The 17,643-nt window shown below is 41.2% G+C and overlaps 1 protein-coding gene across 2 annotated transcripts in view; it reads left to right on the top strand.

The window, feature by feature from the left end:
* The window catches only part of VWA8 (von Willebrand factor A domain containing 8), a 348,614-nt gene that overhangs the window by 51,900 nt on the left and 279,071 nt on the right, over window positions 1–17,643 (top strand). For both annotated transcript variants that reach the window (XM_075591071.1, XM_075591073.1), the window contains exons 8-12: window positions 511–619; window positions 4,833–4,937; window positions 9,617–9,754; window positions 10,269–10,403; window positions 11,714–11,791. In XM_075591071.1, the coding sequence (XP_075447186.1) occupies window positions 511–619; window positions 4,833–4,937; window positions 9,617–9,754; window positions 10,269–10,403; window positions 11,714–11,791 (565 nt within the window). The remainder of the gene's footprint in view (window positions 1–510; window positions 620–4,832; window positions 4,938–9,616; window positions 9,755–10,268; window positions 10,404–11,713; window positions 11,792–17,643) is intronic.

Below are 17,643 nucleotides of genomic sequence, written 5' to 3'. Positions count from 1 at the left end.
TATAGTAACACAGTTGAAAGAGTTTGATGCATTGTTAACTTTGCATTACCCAATTTGACTATATTGGAGACGGGCCCACATTTTTAACCTTATAAATAATAGTTTTCCTTTGATAGTCATAAATTAAAATGTACTCAAAATACTGTGTTTTGTCAGTCTTCCTTCACCAAAACGTGCAAAAATAAAAACTGTTAGATAGAAAAATAAATTGTAGTTATGTGGTAATGGTGTGATCGTACTATATATAATCCTTAATATGTGGGTTAAATAGTTTTGTTCTATATTTTTACACACAACAGATAGTAAATATCCAGATCCATAATCAAAATAATGTGCAATGACAATATCTATTTCATATAGTTCTGCATTGGAATTTGTTTTTTAGAATACCAGAGACAAAATAATTTTCTAACCAATCTTTGTGTGACATAGGATAATTATCATTTACCGCAGGTACTGTATGATTTAACTTGGTCATATGTATTGTTATTTTCTCTCCCTTTGTTTCAGGATTTCTCAGCTCTTATCCTTTGCTACTACTCTCTGTTCACTAGAATCTTCTACTCTGGGTCTTCCGGATTTCCCAGCAGACAACTTGCCAGCAGCCATTGGAATTTTGGTAAATGTTGTAGTTTTCCTGGCGATTGTGGATGAGTATTTGCATACAGAGTCATATTCATACAAAATAAACAGAATGAAACAGCTGTCCATATAGACCATAAAGGGCATGACCATAAATGATTTCTATGGTGAAATATCAAAAATATACTTGTACAGTATAAATTCCCATCTGTGTCATCTAAAAACTTGTTTGGGGAAACCAAACCCTGTACCTTTCTTAGGCACGGTGCGGGTGCGGGTGCGTGTGTAAATAATTGCAGAAGTAAAAAAAAAAATTTATCAAAGTTTTTTTTCTTTAAAAAATCTTATCTAGGACTTACTTTCACTCACACAACCCATGCACACACATATACTCACACACATATACTCACACATACATACACACATATATACTCACACATTCATACACACATATACATTACCTGCAGCTCCCGGCACTATATACAGGAAAAGCATGCGGCACGCGCGTTCGCATAGGAACGCACGGCCGCATGCTGTATATTACAGCCCTTAGTGTTAATGCAGATATAGCATCAGCTTTATATGGTGTTTATGTGATATTATTATGCACGTTACATACATTATTATTGTATCTGGTAGAAAAGTTGAGATGTTTTATGGTTGATTTAGTGATTTAGCAGCAAGTTATTTAAAAAAAAATCTTTGAATCGACATTCACTACACAACTGTTTGTTTTCTAGCTTTAACTTCACATGCACTGCATCTGGACACTCATTAATTTGTTATGTGGTTATTTTCTCCCTTATTTACATTTATATACATTTACCCCTAAGTAGCAATAATTCCCATGTGTTTGTGTTGCTGACTCTCTGAAAATATGTGTGTGTTTGCGTTTATAGTTGCTTGTATGTGTGTTGTAGATATAGGTTTCTTTTGATCTGCCTTCCTTTCTACTTTCTATCTCTTTCGGTCTCTTTTCTTGTTAATGTTTTTATTTTGATTATATGCATTAAGTACTATATTTTGATATTATACGATTTTAAATTCTGACGGTAACCCCATAGATAATAAGGGTTAGCAATTTGGGGGATTGTTCATCACCTCCTGATCTGTTTTGTGAACTCTCACAAGTATCCAAAATATAAAATGTTAGTATTGTTAAGTACTGTTTATAAGGGATTCTCCCAGATTTGTTGAAATGAAATGGGGAGCGACCAATGTCCAGACATATGGTAATGTATATTTGTGAGTACAATTTTGTTTGACTAATTCAAATCTATAATACCACCACATGGTTATATTACGGTTGCTACAAATGTGGAGTTATTTCTGGTTGACATGGACCTTTTATAATATCACCATGTTTGTCAAGGGTGCACAATTAAAAGTCATTGTTGTGCCATTAATCACACAATGAGACGAGCTGGGTCTTAATCCTTTGAAGAATAGTCCACCCGGGATGTTTGCCTATATTACGCAGTGCCAAGTGGCCTTTCATTGTTTAGCCACTGTCGTTTACACAAGAATGAAAGATGTCCCATGAAATAAGAGTGCACTGTATTGCAAGTTTTCTAGAAGACAAATGACCGTTTATAAGAAATGTGATGTCACTCACTCTGACAATATTTGGAGATCCATTTTGCAGGTGCAGCCTGACATTGTCTTCATAACTGCAGTTTACTGCAGCTCACCTTCCCTGGTCGGCCAAGAAAGTTGGTCAATAACGCTGCTACGCCACGGCACATAGATTTCTTTGCGGTGACTCCTGGGAAGTTAAGTCTAGCTACATCTATACACAGGGCCGCAGACCACTTTCCCAGGGTCCAGGACTAGAGTTTCCACTGCCCTCCCCCCAGTTTCAGCAGCCTTGCAAGATCCTCCCTCTGCTGCCCCCACCTCTCTACCTTTGCCGCCCCTACCTCTCTCCCTCTCCACCTCTCTCCCTCTCCCGCCCCCACTACTCTCCCTCTCCTGCCCCCACCACTCTCCCTCTCCCACCACCCCCTTTTGCCCCCACCTCTGTCTCCCTCTCTTCTCCCGACCTTTGTGTCCCCCTCTTTCTCCCCCCTCTTCCCCCCACCTCTTTCTCCCCCCTCTTGCCCCCACCTCTTCCCCTACCTCTTTCTCCCCCTTTTCCCCCCACCTCTTTCTCCCCCCCTCTTGCCCCCCAACTCTTTCTCCCACCTCTTTCTTCCCCCACCTCTTTCTTCCCCCACCTCTTTCTCCCCCCACCTCTTTCTCCCCCCACCACCTCTTACTCCGCCCATCACCTCTTTCTCCCCCCTGCACCTCTTTCTCCCCCCCTACCACCACTTTCTCCCCTCCTACCACCTCTTTCTCCCCCCTACCACCTCCCTCCCACCTCTTTTTCCTTCCCCCCACCTCTTTTTCCTTCCCCCCACCTCTTTTTCCTTCCCCCCACCTCTTTCTCCTCCCCCCCACCCACCTCTTTCTCTCTCCCCCCACCCACCTCTTTCTCTCTCCCCCCACCCACCTCTTTCTCTTTCTCACCCCCACCCACCTCTTTCTCACCCCCACCCACCTCTTTCTCTTCCCTCCCCCCCCCCCCCCCCCCCACCAGGGTTCCCACCTCTCTGGGTTTGACCGGGAGACTCCAGGTTTCAGGTACTTTCATTTGGGCTACGGGTTTAGCCCGTCAATCTCCGGGTGGCGGCGTTGCTGCGGCGGGCGCGTCTCCAGCATTCTCCGGTATTCTTCTGCAATTCCCCCTCCAACAGCACTGAACATGGCTGTGCTGCGTCATATGACGCCGCAATGGGGCGCTACGTGACATCATGATGCTACACGGCATTGCCGTGGCAACGTGCCGCCACGTAGCAGTTGGAGAGGGAGTTGCATCAGGATGTCGGGGGACACTGCCAGCGCCGCAGCACACCGCCAAGTAAGGGAATTTTTTTTTCTCCTCTGGGTTGGCCATCAGTTGACGGTGGCCACCCCGCCCCCCAACTCTCCCCCCCTCAGCAGCAGGAGAGGCCTGCTGAAGGAGGGGAGAGTTGGGGTCCGTCAGCCGGACACAGATGTTGAGCCCAACCGCTGGCGGGGCTGCCCACAGCCACTGGGCCGGGGACAGTTGTCCCTGCTCGCTCCCTGCCTGTACAATCCATATCGCTAAGCTTGGCAAAGATCTGATTGCTCTGCACTATAATTAGTGACAATACCAATACTTAATGACATCAGAAGAAAGCAAAACTAATATATAAATCTTTATTTAACTGGTGTGTGCAATAAATCATATATTTAACTATCCAGGTGCAAAGTTCTATAAACTCTAAACATTCCTTATGTTAGACGGGTTTCGGCAACTATATTATGTAATAGGATTATTAGTAGATTACAGGAATGTGGTGTAATCCACATCATATTCTACCCCCTCAATTCCCGGGCACTAAAATGTACTCAATGACTCTGCCTATGACACGTTTCATGCTGCTGTCTGCAGCTGTAAGGCTTGGATAGATATTTTGTTTATTATATACTGTGTGTTAACATTATACATTTCACTAACACTTTTCATTGGAGTATGTCTAAAAATACTTTTGCGAGTATTTTACTGTAACAGATTTCTTAACCTTATCAAATCATTATGGCTAATCTGTATATGCTATACAAGTAATGGTTGGACTTTGAGGATCAGGGCCAAATTAGATCAAATTCAGACTTGCAGTTCTTTGCACGAGTGCTTTGCAAACCTTTTAATCAATATCCTACATGTTTTTATTTAATATACTCCGTTCTGTACTATGGGACAATACTAAAAACTCTGAATTAAATTTTTAATGTATTATAGTATAACAAGCATTTTTTGTTTCTATAGCAACTATTTACATAGTCGCATCCCCTTCCACTTCTGAAACCTGCTCTGGAACACCCCTTGTTGAGCCGTGCCCTTTCTCCAGCAGTGCACCAATTGTATCTACTGACTGCCTGGTCCACCGGCAACTTACCTAATTACTTATCATTGTGTGGATTGTATTAATGCACATATTAAAGGGAAATAAATAAAATGGCAGCTTGGACTGCTGCTTTAAGTACGGTGTATTATCTGTAACCCACCATTATATTGTGACAAGCATATATACTTTTTGAGGTGAAGTTGACCAATAGAATTATTATTATTATTATTGGAGGGAGCAACAGTTTTAACCAATTTGACTGTATTCTATTGTTTATGTATATATAGTTTATATGTTATAATTTGCAGCTGACTTTTCCAAAAATTGTTTCATTAGGATGTTTTTCCTATGATGTCCTCTCAAAGCATCATACAAAGACTCTATCCTTACAATATTTTACTGGGGAAAGAAGGCAGAACTGCAGTGGAGGATGCACTAAAAGTAAGTATTGGTTTTGCAGGGAGTATGTAATTGGGTTAGGCTGTTGCATGCGGTCTAATGGAAAACACTATTTCTATTAGAGCTGAATTCCCAAATAAGGAATATACGTACAGTATGGGTCTCTAATTACAGGGGTTTTATTCTAACCATGTCTTTTACTGGTGTTGCCCTCTTTCCTGCTGCTCTAGAGTGACTACTGGTACTGTACACACCTGGCTCAGCAAGATCTGGGCCTCCGCTAACTGGGAGCCTGGGGCAATAATAATAATAATACTTTTGGCAGCGCCTCCACTTACCCAGGATCCAAAATGAGTGAGATTCCCCTAGGCAAGAACAGTAGTAACACACTTCAGTTTGGTAACCGTTTACTGATACGCATAAGTAGAACCTTATCTTATAACCATAAGTAATAACACACATATGATATAGCATTGAACTGACTGACATGCAATTACGTCTACAAGCGGCTCGGCCACTCTCCTATAGAGAAATGTCACTTCCCGTCACCGCGTGCACCCCACACCGTGTCCACTATTATGTGTGTGTATATGTATATATATATATATATATATATATATATATATATATATATATATATATATATATATATATATATATATATATATACAGTGTTCGACAAACCTATACATTTGCTCGCCCCGGGCGAGTGGATTTAACCCCCGGGCGAGTAAATATTGGCCCAAGCAGCACACGTTTGGTACTAGGTGGCGAGTAGATTTTTTTGTGTGGCGAGTAGATTTTTTGGTGATTTGTCAACCACTGTATATATATATATATATATATATATATATATATATATATATATATATATATATATACAGTGGTTGACTCGCCACACAAAAAAATCTACTCGCCACCTAGTACCAAACGTGTGCTGCTTGGGCCAATATTTACTCGCCCGGGGGTTAAATCCACTCGCCCGGGGCGAGCAAATGTATAGGTTTGTCGAACACTGTATATATATATATATATATATATATATATATATATATATATATATATATATATATGCGCAGTTCTCTGGTCACTCAACCCAGTGTCCCCAAAGAGTCCTCCCCCAAGGCGGGATCAGCGCCTGTTGGTACCGGTGTTGGTGCACTTATAAAATACCTTCCAGTCACTGCGGTGACCGGCAAAAAACTTCGAAAAGGATCCGCCGATCTAGAGCAGTCTCCCACGAGTGGATGATGTCCAGCAGCTTAGGCCCAAACGACTGTCACCACCGCAGCTCTGCGACACTGTGTCCCTATCTGTCTATGCAGTAAGTGACTAGTTGTCGCTACCTATATAGGGCGTCCCTGGAGCACACAAGCTTATGGTGACTCAGGGAATACACTGGGGCCTGAGGGGGAATCTGGCCTACGCAGGTGGGTCACTGACCCCCTGCACACACACACACAACCTCTCCCCTTGCTCCTCCGGTGCCCTCTGGCTAGCGTGGTCTCTCCCCCCATGCTTCCCTTTCCTGCCTGTCAGCAATCCCTGCAGTCCTATTCGCTCCCTGGCATCAGGTGACTTCGCTGAGGCTCCTGGGGGTTGCAGTTTACTGCAAAGCCTCTCTGTGATTGGCCAGCCGTTCGCGCGCTTTGCACTGCGCATGCGCGAACTCTGTCCGCTCTGACCGTCGCACCTACTATTGCGCAACAACATGGCGGCGCCCTGTGCTGCCAGGCCGCCGCCGAACATCCGAACACTCCCTCAAGAGGCACCCTGCAGTGAAGGTAGACAAGCAAACCAGGACATCCCTACACTGGGTATCAAACGGGTAGTGGATGATTTCAGCCATAAACTCATAGTAAGGCAAGAATCTGTGCTGCTCATTATTTACACGTATTTATTCTGAACCACCTTCCCTCAAGCTCCTGGCTCCCCCCACTCCCCTTTTCCTGGTCTCAAATCAGTATAACTTATTTATTTTTTTTGCCAGTAATACCACCACCCCCCACCCCAAAAAAAACAAGATGGCCAGAAAGCTGCAAAATAATTCTCTATTGACCCAGGCAGCCATACTGTTGAGTTTCAAAAGTGAAGTTACTTGGGAGTTCCCAGTTCGTAGTAGCGCTGTTTGCATCAAATATAGGTAAAAATAAAATATAGGGGAATTACTGCCTCAAAGTCAATACTTTTATAAAGTGAAAACGTAATATCAGGAAAACACTGAAATGTTAAGTGTCACATTCATTTGATTATTTCATATCTATGGATTATTTAAAGTAAACTCATATAAAGCAGTTTTCCCATAGCGGACTTCATTTTGCTCTATTGACATTATTCCTTTTCAAAGATGTGGCGCATGTTCAATAAAAAATAACTAAAACAACTATTCCCATGATAACTCCACTTCTTCTACGTCCTTTTGCAAGGCTTTTGCCAGACTGATGATCCTAGTATTCAACATGACACGTAGCCTGTGCTGGTATAGGACAGAGCAATACTGCAGGCATTCTTTTGCGTTCTCTTAATCCTTGGGCTCGTCACGCAGAAAAACCTTTAACACATATATTTGCATGATTTAAATAATAGGAAGCCAAAACAAGCATGCATTTAAAATGTGCAGTGCCACATTTCTGTTGACATATTTAGCACATATATAGATTATATCTGTACTTTGTGTATTCCTCCAGTTTTTGTGTTATACTGTAGGAAGGAAATTGAATTTAAGAGGAATATAATACTGTGTATGAGGTTTGTTAATGATGCCTCCCATTGGAAAGGTTTTCAGTCCTGTGGTATGAGTCATGCTTCATCATTGTATAATAGAGATCTCTGCAGTAATCTTTCCTCACTTATTAGTTCTGGATATTTAATATTTCCTGGTATTTGCCTTTTGGGCTAGATTTGAAACTGCATTAAACATAATACATTGACACAAATGGAAGAGAATCTGTTACAGCAACTTAAATAATCCTTAACCCCTTCAATGCCCAAATGACGTACAGTGTACGTCATAAAAAATGTCACCCCAGAGGTTCTTGGCATGGCCGTTTTTTTTTCCCAGCGCTGTCCATGACTGGAGCGTTGATTGTGAACTACCCTGAAGGGGCAGAATCTTCACTTTTGGGTTTCGTCTTTTGAACTGGAAGGAATCACATGATCTCTCTGAAGACCAGTCACGCGATCCGCAGTGCCAGAGGGTTCGTGGCCACAGAGGTGGCAGGTAGACCCTCTGGCACAGTATTGGTTAATGTGCTTGTTTTTGTTAAGAACAGCACTCTCTTTCCCAGTGGGACCATAGCAATTGATCTATACATTTTTTTTTATGATTTAAAGTAATAAACAAGGTACATAAAAGAAAAAACATAAGCGTTCTGACACTCACTGATCCATATGTCTCATATAGGTGTTCGCTAGCCTTTATTCAGTCTCTGACACTTCACATAGAATCTGCAGATATTCTGACTCAGGAATAGAACATGCAAACAAACATTTTGGTGTGTGGCTTTTAGCTTCCTATCAATTTGCTATCCCTGCAACTTCTGAGACACTTCAGTCTTCTTCATTACCCATAACAGTGATTGTATCCCTGTACAACTTGGTCACTGATATTAGGTGCGGATCCAAATATTTACAAAGCCCCTAAGAATCAGAGATGCCTTTGCTATCTGGAAGCCTTCCTGCTTGATTCCAGCCACACAGGGATAGGCTTTTGGAATCACCAGCCAGAATAGAAACTGACAGCCACAATGTGCTGATTTGCATGACCATTGTCGGAATATCTGCAGCCCATACATCTAGGGTCGGGTGTTTTTGATGCTAAACAGGCTTGGGGTACCTGCGAGACACATATTCATGTACTTTAAAAGTCAAATGATCAATCATGACTGACAGATTAGAGTACCATGTACTACAGTATGTTCCAGAAAACATAACTTAAAAACAAAAAGTAACAGTATTTTATTTTGCATGAAAACCTTCAGCCTCATCACAATGGCATAGTGTTGCCTTATCATTGAAGTGGCACATGGACTGCGTCAGCATGATGTCCGTAAACTATCATGTTAGTCTCACAAGGTCTGTCAAATTACTGTGTTGAAAAAGTTATAACTTCTCGGGATATTTCTTTTCTTCATTAGTCATTTGGACAAAGATGGGCATTGTGGGCCACAGCATCACCGAAGTGGTGAAATAAAATGTAAATCTAGACAAATAGTTATGTAATAAATGTTAGCTAAGTACTGTAATATGAAAACACTTACCAGGCACTTATTGCCCTCTGAGAGGAGTGGAACACAATCATCATTGAAGGGGCATTCCCAGATGGTTCTGGATTGATTATATTGTTTTGGGGTTTAATCTCTGTAATACAGAATGTAACATTCTTCAGATCTTACATTTAGCCTAGCTTCTGCTCTTTGTGATGCTGCAATGAAGAGCCCTAAAATACCTGCGTTTGATTAATACCAGCAGATGTTGTTCCCCGGTTCGTCTCTCTACATGTCAACTGGATTGCAAGCTCTTTAGGGCAGGAACTCTTTCTCTCAATGTTACGTTTTGTTGATGCACTTGACCCATTTGTATTGTTGTATTATTATAGCCCCTTTATTGTTATTGTATTTTTAAAAATAGCATACTTGGTTAGCATAATAAAGTCTATAAATGCAGATGACCATATATTTCTTTTCCACATTTGGTGATGAATGTATCTGAACCCATTACAGAGATTTGAGCTCACCAGCTCAGGAAGATCCTCTGTCCCTCTGAGAATTCAAAAAGTGGGAGCAGCACATAAGGCCAACACCAACAATGTGCTAGCTGCAGTGACTATACAAGTTGGCGACAAAGAATCTTTTATAGAGGTGACCGTATTTTAAAAAAATCTTATAGAGTGAACATTTGTTTATTTTTTTGACATTGATGTATTGAAGAAAGAAATGGTCCATTGTAGGATTTAGATGTTGTCTAATTTAATAAGCCTATCTGTAACACACAAAATTTGAAGTGAGATCCCATTTCAAATGACACTACTCTTTGTGACTTTGAGCCATTCACACTCTCTCTTTATGCTTACTTAGATTGCATCCTCTTAATGAACAGGGATTCCTTGTTCCTAACATTTATACTAGGCGGTTCAAAGGACAGATCCTGATGCCCCACATCGGTTATGGGAGTAACAAGAAGACCAGTACATGGTCAGTACAGTCATCCATTTGGTGATGTTTTGGGAACCAGAAAGCTCAAGCGGTGACTTTATGAAGTCTATTCACAGTGTAAATGTGTCATACCGTAGCTTTCACATTTAGTTGCTTTTGATACAATAACATTTTGCACAAAATGTTATGTACTGTACGATTAGATGTCATTTCTCCACAGGTCCAAGCAGGAACCAGGCCTTTGAATTTACATTCAGGTTCACCACCGTTCATAAAAACCAAGAGCCATGAGCTGCTCCTTGCGGAGATGATGCAGTCACATATGGTTAAAGATATGTGTCTAATTGGAGGAAAAGTAAGCCCACTCTTGTTTTTACTGTTTGTGTGTCCATTGTTTTGCAGTTCACTTGTACTACAGTTAGTTGTAATATTTACGAGCTTTGTTTACCTATCATGTAAGACTATCACCCACCTCCCTGTTTCCAAGAAGTTCTCTTCTATGTTATCGCAATGGGGAAGAGAGAGCATGGAGATTGGCAGACAAAATGCATAGCAGGGATCTGAAGGATCAGAGGTTGTGGGCAATTGTAGTTGTGTAATGTGCACAGCTACACATGGAGTGTAACAAATACCCTGCTTGACTCTCTGTTGCTGAATATTTTTTGTATACTATATGTTTTCATCAAATGTGCCTGTTGTAATTGGAAGCAGTTTTTTTGCGGTCTTTGAACTGTATCCAACTGCTCCTTTGCCTCTGCCACACATCTTTGCTGCTTTAATGACACTACTTCACTTACAGTGAAGAGTAGTGGCTGCAAATCCTTCAGTAGTTTTACATTTTGGGACATTATCCGTGTTAAAGAAAAATGTCTGAGCTTCTAAAAAGTATCCACAAGAAAATAGCATAGTCTTGAAGACTATCATTCAATTATGTAACAATTGTTGCAGACTTGAAATCGCAGCAGTATTTCTTACTCCGTTAGAGATGAGAACGTAAGAAAAGCAATATGTATAGTGCATGCTGTGGAAATGGGTATTGTAATATTCAGAGTGGTTCTTTTAGTATATAAAATACTTTTTTAAAAAAATTGCCTAAAAATGGATGATTCTACGTTTGCCAGTTTTCACTGTATTGTACAGTGGTTACCACATTCTGCATCTACAGTATGACTGCACTTGTATTGGTTAAACACTTACAGCGGAGATTTATGAAAGCAAGATAGATTTTTACTGGCATTCACTTGAATGCAAACATGGCTATCACACTCTTGTGAATGTGTCTTGACACGAGCAATGATAAGATTACTCAAGTGTTTTGACTGATGAGGGGTCCTTTGACTACATATACATCAGCAGATGATACAGCGTGCTTTCTCTAACTGCATCTACTAACTGGACCTAGCTTTTGCTTCCACCACTGGCTTAACTAAAGCAGTTTAGTAAGGTTCTCTTTGACAAAGCGCGAAACACGATAGAGATTTGTCTCCATCATTATCTTACCTGATGTGTTAAATAAATAATTTTTACTTTTTGGATAGATTTCCAGCTTTTGTATTCAGCAGTGCTCCGTTTTTCCCCCTCCATTTTCTTGTTTGTATGAACCGTGCATTTTCTTGAACCAGAATGAAAAGTTTTCTAAAAATCCCATTTTTCCCTTTTTTTCAGGGATGTGGCAAAACTGTGATCGTTAAAGAGTTTGCAGAGATGCTGGGATATGAAGTAGAGCCTGTCATGTTGTACCAGGTAACATTTAATGCTCTGAAAAAACAAATGATTATGAGATGAGATAGCACAGCATTGCATGTTATTAGACTAAAAGGTCTCCCCGCTGCAAAACCACGCGTGCAAGATTTTACCGACCAGCCACCTTCTCTGTCTGTGATTTCACAGGCATGTAAGGGCTGGTTTCCCCTCTTTCTGGGATAAAGGATGCACCCATTGTGCTTTCTCCAGCCCTTGGTAATGCTCCTTTGATTTCTGGATCAGTTACATCTTTCCTTATTTTATCCTTAGGATCCGTGGTATTGGCATATGGTATATTCAGTTGCAAAAGATAAAAAAAAAAGTGTTGTTTCTTCTCCCACTCTCCTTTTTTCCATAATTAAAATGGTCACAAGACGTAGCATAATTCAAAAAGGTTCTTTACTGAGACTCGGAAACCAGGGACAAGATGACTTCTTGCTAACACCTACAGTAGATAAATATCCTGAATGGCAAGAAACACTCCTCCACATGTCTGCTGGAAAGTTGTGCACACAAGTTCCTTTGTTTTTAATCTGTAATTAATTTGACTGTATATTATAGATAATGTGTGCACAGCTGTACATATAACTATACAGGCACAATAGCCTTGAATGTAATATCTGGTGCCTGGGACATGGGGAGATAAAGGGAGTTGCCCAATATCACAAGAAGAAATAACACTGTGACATTTGAACCAGATCACCTTCTTCAATGACTGTGTTCTATCATTTAACTAAGCTACTTTTTAAGCCCATTAGAAATTAACAATGCAACTTTTCATCATTCTTTGCAACCAATGTATATTTCATTTTTTTTTCTACCAGCAGCTCTGTTTCTTTCTCTTCTGAGCACAAATATTTTTTAAGTCTCTATTGAACAGACTTTATCTTTCTGTGCCACAATGTCTCTCATCCATCCTTTTTTCTGTTACTTCCCTTAGCTTTTGCTATAAAGCGGCCTCTAGTATTTATTGTTTGTAGTGTAATTCAAAATGTGTGTAAATATGTGTCTGAAAAGCACAGTGACGATTAGTACTGAGCAATTTATAATGCTCTTTCTAGGAATTATGGCTGAAGAAGAGAAATAATGCAGCAGCGATTCCAAAGTTGTACAAATAATGGAGACATTTTGTAGTAAACCTGCGTGCTGCTGTGCACACATTGTAGGGTTATATAAAACGTACACTGCCTACAGTGTACATACATGCATGAGAAGTAATACAAATAAGTCGAGTGACATGAATTTCAGACGAAGGCCCTGTAGTATGTAGAATGTAATAGAGATGAATTTACCTGCTTCAAATTGAAAGCTTTGCTGTGATTTATAGCCGGCAGTGGATAAAGCTGTGAAGTGTAGAGGACAGGAGTCTGACATGCCGATACTGATCCTTTCCCCCCTATTTCATAAGAGAGGAGGACAGATTATCATTACATTTTTTCATGATTGAGAAAATGCCAATTTGTGGGAATTCAAAAGTCTTCCAACTTTTCTAGAATGTACTTTTAAAGAGCTTGCCATCAATTTATGGAATGACCGACTAGCAAAAAGGTTTTGATTCTTCTGATATTTCACGATCCACATTTTGGACATGGGAAAATCTGACAATTTTTCTGGAAGGTATTTGGGAAGAGCTTTCCATTGATGTATGATATGACCAAGTAGCAAAGAGGCTGTCCTGTAAAAATGGTTTGCCCAAGATTATGGGGACCACGTTTTGGAAATCCAAACATCAGAGAATGTTCCTGGAAATGATTCTCAACCAGTTTTTTATGAATGTATAACAAGACATGATAGCAAAAAGGTGTAGGTTGTAGACAGCCTAACGGACAGAAAGAAAATAATATATTTATTCCAAAATGTCAGGGTTCAAATTTTGGAAATGTAAAGTGTTGGCAATTTTGCGGGACTGATCCGGTGAATAGTTTCCATTGATGTATGACATAATCGTTTGGCAAAGAGGTAGTGATCAAAAAACGGGGTTTCACACATTTTGGTGATCCAAATTTCAGAAAGACAAACATATGACATTTTTCCTGGAAATTACTTTCTCAGAAGTTTTCTTCAATGTATACCATGATCAAGCAGCAAAAATGTTGTAGGTGAGAGAGAACATGATAGACGGGGGAAAAAAATGTGGTTTCCCCAAAATTTCGTGATACACATCTAGGCAATTTAAAAACGCAACAATTGTTCCTCGAATGTACCTGTGAAGACCTTTCCATCAATGTAGAACATGACTACATAGCAAAATTAGTATAGGTAATACTAAGCATGACAGTATAGAAGGATTTATACAGGATTAATGGCACTATAATGTCAACTACTAAGGCTGAGGCCTGGTGTCGGCGCTGCATGTGCACCTGCCAGGCTGTGGCGCGTGCAGCTGTGATCCCCAGTCTGCTGTGAGCTGCAGGGGGAAAGACAGGGGGCGTGGCGGGGGTAGCGGCCCTGACGTCACCCAGCAGATTTGCCCTCATTGGCTGAACAGCTGGGGGCATAGCAAGTGTTCCGTTGCAAGTCCTGAACACAGTTTTCCTGTCTTCAAACAAATCTGCTCGCGCAACGCTGCGGCAAAGGCAGGTTGTGGGCCCGGCCTCATTGAGGGGCAGTTCTGGTCCCTGAAGCGCACGCCATAGTGTGCGCTGCAGCAGGCACCAGGGACCTAGCCTTGGGAACGGAAGGAAAGAGAGCTGGGAGTCATTATGTCAGAAGACTTAAAAGTAGTTGCGCAATGTAACTAAGCAATAGCGAGAGCCAGCAGGATGGTAGGTTGTATTGAGAGAGGTGTTAGCAGCAGAAAGAGCGATATAGTGATGCTACTTTATACTGTAGATCATTGCTGAGGCCTCACCTCGAGTACTGTGTTTAGTTCTGGAGACCACATCTCCAGAAAGGTATAAATAAATCAGAAGGGCTACGAAAATGTTGCATGATCTACATCAAAACTTTTCAGGAAAGATTAAAGGACTTCAGTATGCACAGTTTAGAGGAGAAGAGGGTGAGGGGGAATATGATAGAAACATTCAAAGACATTAAGTGTTTCAACAAAGTACATGAGGGAAGTATATATATCAGAGGAAGAGAAGAGCTACTGTAGACCAAGAGGCCATGCTCTGAAGCTGGAGCGTGGCAGGCTAAGGGGAAATATGAGAAAGTTCTTCTTTACAGAAAGGGTTGTGGATTCATGGAATACACTCACTACAGACGTGGTAGAGGCTAATGCAGTAAGGGAATTTAAAAAATGCTTTGGACATAAGGTTATAAGTAGAAAAGAAAGCCAGGGATCAAATGAGGGCTGTGGTTTTATAACAGATAGGAATATTTTCGCTGTGGCTCTGGGGAAGCATATAAATGCTTAGTATTCATATTGCTATCTGTAGCTGTATATGTACTTCAGTTTTGCAGTATATTTGTATATGCAGTATATGAAAACCGATTCTACATCCATGGTTGCTGGGAGGGGGCCAATGGCATTAAGTTTGTTTAGCAGATCGGTGGTATCCTGGCTATAGCTGGGTGTGTTCTTCACCCAGCCAGAAATGTTCTCAGTCAGTGTGCCAGATCCAGAGATAATAGGGCGCCCACGGTTACCCTCTTTGTGAATTTTAGGGAGCATGTAGAATGTTGCAGGTTTTGGGTTGGCTGATATCAGGTCCAGAATTTGTTCTCTTGTGTGGTTCGAGAGTGTTTTAATGATCCTGTTGAGTTCTCTCATGTATATTTTTGATGGATCCTCCTGCAGTTTGGTGTAATACTTAGCATCAGAGAGTTGACTGTGCGCTTCCCGCAGGTAGTCTGTGGTGTTCATTATGACCACTGCTCCTTTACTGAATCACTTTACACAAACATCCCCCACAAAGATGGGATTTCAGCCTGCAGATACTTTCTGGGATAGCAGAATCCACTCACAGAGACCGTGACTAAATGCATCAAATTTATTCTAACCCATAACTACTTCATATTTGGAAATGACACATATCTCCAGACAATCGGGACTGCTATGGGCACAGTATGCCAATCTGTTCTGCGCAAAACTGGAAAGTGATTTTCTTTCCACCTGTCACTTGAAACCCCTTACATACCTTTGGTACATCGATGACATCCTCCTGATTTGGACCTCTGGTGAACAGGACCTCATACAGTTCCATGAGAACTTCAATACGTTCCACCCGACCATCAACCTTAAACTCACCCATTCCCCAGACGAAGTATATTTCCTAGACGCCATCATCACTATAAAGAACAACCAACTACAGAACTCTGTATAACGCAAACCTACAGACCGAGCCAACTATTTGAGGGACAACAGCTTCCACCCCACACACACGAAGCATGCAACCATCTACACTCAAGCCATACGATACAACCGGATATGCTCCGACACAACAGACAGAGGCCAGCGAATTACAGCCTTGAGATCGAATTTCATAAACCGTGGCTATAAGCACAGAATTGTAGACCAGCAAATCCACAAAGCCACCAGATTACCAAGAAGTGATCTCCCTGAATACAGACAGAAAGAGACAAGCAACAGGGTACCTTTGGTGGTCACATATAACCCACACCAAGAAGCCCTACGCAAGATCGCCAGGGAACTACAACCTATTCTCCAAGAAGATACAAGACTGCAACAGGTCTTCCCTGAAACACCCTTATTATCATACAGAAAACCTCATAATCTCAAGAAAATGATGGTGAGGAGTAAAGTATTCAACAATACAACTGAATGCGGGACAAGACCATGCCAGGACGTAAGATGCAAAATCTGTGCAATGTACCACACAGCGGACACAATACAAATACTACACAGGAATCTGGACTACAAAATCAGAGGAAGGTTCACCTGTTGCTCGAGCAATGTGGTGTACCTCATCATGTGCATGAAATGCCATGGGGCCTGCTACTACATAGGTGAGACAGGATAGGAGCTAAACAAGAGAATGAATCTGCATTGTCACAGCATCACACGCGGAGCAAGAGACAGTCCTGTCGGCGAACATTTCTCTGACTGGCCATAAGATGAACAATCTGAAGGTGCCCATACTCAAAGGTAATCTTAGAACACCGAAAGAGACACGGTTGCATGAATAAAAAATTAATGCAACTATTCAGGACACTTTGCGGTGGCCTAAACCGAGGCCGCAGTTTCATGAGTCATTAACCTGACAGAAGAGAACCCTCTTCCCATGAGTGCTAAAGGCCATGTTTATACATACTGCACTATATGAACGCACACAAAGCTGTATCTTACACATACTAATGTACAATGTAATTGTATCCCTATATACCAATAGGGACCACATAGTATCTACACACACTAATAGTAATGCAACACACTCTTACATTTCTACGTCTACAAACGCCATTGGTATACACTCCCACTCCCCACACACATTTTGTAAAGCACTATATACACTGTAGGCACTTCAGTGTATTTTAAATTACTAATCTTAAGCAATTAGTCAAACAGTGAGCAAGAGTTATAACTCCAAACCAAGATGAAAACAAATCTTTCTGTATCTATCATTAGGTGAGAACTGTTCGATTCTTAAAATGAATAAAAGCATATATTTAAGATGCAACCATTTCCTCTTACTGCATTTCCGTCACACTACAAGACAATAACAGGATGCGAGACCAGCTCATGGCTTGCAGAGCATGGAGTATTACCCTATTCTGGAGTGCTAGCCTCCCAGAATAGACGATGTTTCTGTTCTATGGGGGTCAGCCGGAGCTCAGATCACCTGGATGTATAATTATGTTGGTTGTCACACAGTAAAGAAAAGAGGAATTTGCTGTATTTTCCTGCTCTGTGTGAAAAAACGATGGTCAGATCTAAACTACTTCTGTTT

The sequence above is a fragment of the Ascaphus truei genome, chromosome 3, assembly GCF_040206685.1.
Source record: "Ascaphus truei isolate aAscTru1 chromosome 3, aAscTru1.hap1, whole genome shotgun sequence".
NCBI classification, from domain to species: domain Eukaryota; kingdom Metazoa; phylum Chordata; class Amphibia; order Anura; family Ascaphidae; genus Ascaphus; species Ascaphus truei.
Note: the sequence above shows the minus strand (reverse complement) of the source record. Positions and strands in the feature narration are given on the sequence as shown.